Source organism: Rhincodon typus, chromosome 17 (genome assembly GCF_021869965.1).
Source record: "Rhincodon typus isolate 14 chromosome 17, sRhiTyp1.1, whole genome shotgun sequence".
NCBI lineage: Eukaryota > Metazoa > Chordata > Chondrichthyes > Orectolobiformes > Rhincodontidae > Rhincodon > Rhincodon typus.
This window is the reverse complement of record NC_063348.1, coordinates 17,949,068-17,953,239: the sequence shown is the minus strand read 5'-3', so window position 1 is coordinate 17,953,239 and position 4,172 is coordinate 17,949,068. Positions and strand designations below refer to the sequence as shown.

At 37.5% G+C, this 4,172-nt stretch overlaps 1 protein-coding gene across 1 annotated transcript in view; it reads right to left on the bottom strand.

The window, feature by feature from the left end:
* Positions 1-489: 489 nt before the first annotated feature.
* Positions 490-4,172, bottom strand: part of LOC109928230 (fascin-like) — a 22,352-nt gene continuing 18,669 nt past the window's right edge. Inside the window, exons 5-6 of the mRNA XM_048607236.1 lie at positions 3,788-3,961; positions 490-759 (exon numbers count right to left, since the gene is read on the bottom strand). Of these exons, the coding sequence (XP_048463193.1) occupies positions 554-759; positions 3,788-3,961 (380 nt within the window). The 3' untranslated portion in view covers positions 490-553. The remainder of the gene's footprint in view (positions 760-3,787; positions 3,962-4,172) is intronic.

The window sequence follows — 4,172 nt, the reverse complement described above, 5'->3', positions numbered from 1 at the left end:
ACGCCAGCATTTTGTCCATTATCGCTTCTAAAGTCATCTTCAATATTTAATTATATTTGATATTCCTGTAAACCTTGTTCATTTTAAAATCAGTATTTTACACATTCTTCTGCCATTCATCCAGACTCTGTTAAGATCAAGACTATCATAATATCTCCTATTCTAATTGTCTATAGGATCTCAAAACTGGAATTCCTTACTTCCCACTATCGTTTCTTTCATATTTTACAAGTTTGCAAACCCCAAGCTGTGTGTAAGTCAAAGATTGCTTCATTTTCTTTGCTTGCATTCTGTCTTCAATGTCAGTGCATTCATATTGTTTAGAGAGACTTATTGCATTTTGAACAATGGATCTTGATTTTTCATTTGGTTTCTCAGTTTGAAAATTGTCCTACTCAGAAACTGTAAATCAATTGATGATAACAAACCGAATGTTAAGAATAAAGAGAGCAAAAGGTTTAAAGCATAATATATATAATTTATTCTAGCTATTCATATAGGCTTATTCAGGGTTTTAATATGGTGGTTTTGATTCAAGATCAGTTAAAGTTGATCAATAAAGGAACATTGTGGCAGTCTTCGCATCTTCCCCTGTTGCTTTGAAGTCTCCACTCTGTTGTGTAATCATATATTTACCATTTGGTGCTTTGAGGATCAGAACATTGGAACCAACAAGCTGGATAATGAAGTTTATTGGTTGCTCTCCAGTACCACTGATGAAGCCATCCTTGTCCATTTCCCAATACTTGTCTGTTGACACTGAACCAGAATATAAAGAAGCAAACAGAAATTAACCAGGGAATTACCAGAATTCAGATAAATAACAAGTTTTGAGTCTTTGTAAAGAGAAATCTGTGGTCTGATGTAAAATAGGAATGCAAAATTAAAAATGCAAATGAAACATGTTAGAATTTTCAATAACCTTCAATAGAGTGCATTTATTGGTGTCCCTTGGCCACCTCTTGTACGAGTGGGCAGCATGGTGGCTCAGTGGTTAGCACTGCAGCCTCACAGCGCCAGGGACCCGGGTTTGATTCTAGCCTCGGGCGACTGTCTGTGTGGAGTTTGCACGTTCTCCCCGTGTCTGCGTGGGTTTCCTCCGGGTGCTCCGGTTTCCTCCCACAGTCCAAAGATGTGCAGGCTAGGTGGATTGACCATGCTAAATTGCCCGTAGTGTGTGGGTTATAGGGGGATGGGTCTGGGTGGGATGCTCTGAGGGTTGGTGTGGACTTGTTGGGCCAAAGGGCCTGTTTCCACACTATAGGGATTCTATGTTTCAGATGTCTAAGTTTTGCCTGCTGGGGGATTGCAAGTTCCTGCATCTCAATCCGTTACAATTTCCAGTTTTGATCAAGAGACGTTTCACTGCAACTGTGAATGCTAATATTTTGCCACTGTTTCATATGCCTTATTTCACTTCTCAACAACAAAAACAAGATAGGACTTGAATTCCCAGAGCGGAAAATAAATATAGAATAAGAGACACAAATAAAGAAATAGAAGAGAGAGAAACAGGGATAAGAAAGAAGAGTGTGGAATACTGTAATGAAAAAAAATTTTGCTGTACTATATATTCTTGTTTTCTTTACAGTATTTCTGGTTTAAGCTAATTTTTGTTTGAAATAACTCGAGAATTGAACATTTCATTAAAACAGTGTGTTCACCATTGGAACCAAATCAGCTCTGATGAAACAGTGTCGTGAGTATGTTAATAGACTCTTTGCTATCTTGATTACCTGCTGGTACTACCCTTAAAATAATCAAACAGGATAATCATTGAATCAATGGAAAATAAAAGTTTTAGTCTGTGGAGGTATTTCATCATTCGCCTGGAAGGAACTGAATCATTTAATTTTATTTTACTGCCACAAAGAAAATGAAAGCTGTGGGCCCCAGAGAACCTCTGTTTCAAATTGTGTGAAAATTTGACAGCAATTGTGAAAGATATATAAAAAGCAAAAAACTGTAGGTGCTGAATAAAAACAGAAAATGCTGGAAATACTCAGCAGCTCTGTCAACATCTGTGAAGAGAGAATCAGCTGTAAAAGAAATGTATTTGGTTGCATATGTTCTTGTTTGATCTTCAGAGAAAATGGATATATATATTTTGAACAGAGTCACTGGAGTTATGCTTGAGTTCCTGTATTGCCAACAATGTGGCTGTTCCATTTCGATACTCCATGGTGATGAAATGAAACACAATTTTATATTTTAATGTTTCAGATGCTGGTGCAGAGTTAGTATTTAGGATTTTGCAAAATATTGTATATTTTGTTACTGTTTTACACTAAGTGTAAGAAATATATCTGGCACATTGATTTCATGTTTTTTTTATCCCATCCTTTTAATGAAAGTAATTGATAGATTATAGTCTAAATCACACTGGTAGACAACTTACTCTTCCATTAACTAAACAGGGTTCATGGGAAATCCAGAAAGTTGCTACATGGTTTCAGTTGGATTCCAAAGACTGTGGTATTAATGGATATTTTGGGAGATTTACAACTTTCTCTTGGGGTGGCAAGACTTAGGGGAGCAACTGTATAACTGTTGCAGAATCCATCCAATTTTAAATTCTTTGATTTTAATTCGTTGAAAAAATGGTAGGATTGTGGAGTAGTTGAACCTCTTCAGCAGGTTATTGCCTAGTTGATGAATTTGAAAATAACTTGCATTGTGTGCATAAGGTTTTACCCTGGTTCGTAACAAGTAAGTGTTCAGCCCTTTGTCTTGAGCATGTAAGTAATATTCTAAAAGCACAAGATACTTTTGTCCAATTTTGCTAACTCCTGCAACTTATTTGAAAGAAACAGCTTGTTTCACCATCTGTAATGTTTTAAGTGTTGAAGAGTATCCAGAGGTTTCAGAGTGAAAATTTCAAGCATTGGGATTTACCTAAGGTTAGCAATTACATTTGCTGCTCTCCTTTGTAACAGGAGTTTGCTCATGTGAACTCTGCAGTGGGGCATGTTACCTTAAAGTACTGTTCCCACTCATACGTACACTGGACCAGAATTTGATGTTTGACTAGGTGGGAGGAAATGAACCTAAAAAGACAGCTTGAAAGTTTAACATCTCAAACAGGGAAGATGTGTGACTAAATAACTTATTGATATCTGTCTTTAAGAAATGAGGAATGCTAGGGAAATTCAGTTGACTAAAAGTAATTTAAGGAGTAATTTTACAATTATCATCACTACTTTTCAAAAGGTTTCATGAAAGGACCAGCTGTTAAGGCTTGCTAACAAGACCACGGGAGAATCTAGCTTCGGGAGTCTTCTGAATTGAACGTTAACTAACAATCAGCTTTGCTTTGCGGAATCTCCATTAAAACATTTTTGCATTTTCTCATCACCCTTGGTTCAAGTGATTCTACATCTCATATATTGCCCAGAGAGGGGAGGTGGGCACTGCCAATGCATTGAGTGAGAACCGGAATTTGTTTAGAATGGTTACAGCACAGAAGGCCATTTGGCCCAACATGTTCATGTTGCCTCCCTGCAAGTGGCATCAATTGCTGACATTAATAGCTTTGCTGACAAGGGAAGAAAAAATACTTGGATGAAGGACTGAAGGTTGTCTCACAAAGGCATATCTCTGTAAGCATCAACTCAGGAGTGATTGTAGAAAAGCTGAAAGGAGTAAAGAGGAGAAAAGCTGAGACAACCCAGTTTTCTCTGGTTTACAAAATAGCTCTAATTTAAACCAAAGTAATATCATTTATCTTTCTTAGAGATAATTAGAGTTATTTTAAAGGGATATTGCGCTATATGGATTTTAGACTTACCAAGTTTGAATTGGTAGTAGCCATCTTCATCTGAAGTCATCCTACTTACTTCATACATGGGTCTATTGCCATCCAGTCTTTGTGTTCCAGAACCAAATGCAACAAAGCCATAATCACTTTGCAATATTAGGAGAGGTCGGTTGGTGAGTTTTAGAATGAATTCTTGGGAGTTATCTGTGGGAAAAAAAGACCGTAGTGTAATTATCAAAGTCTGCAGATTAAATCAGAGATAGTAGGAACTGCAGATGCTGGAGAATCTGCAGATAACAAGGTGTAGAGCTGGATGAACACAGCAGGCCAAGCAGCATCATAGGAGCAGGACGGCTGACGTTTCGGGCCTAGACCCTTCATCAGCTAGCCCCGAAACGTCAGTCTTCCTGCTCCT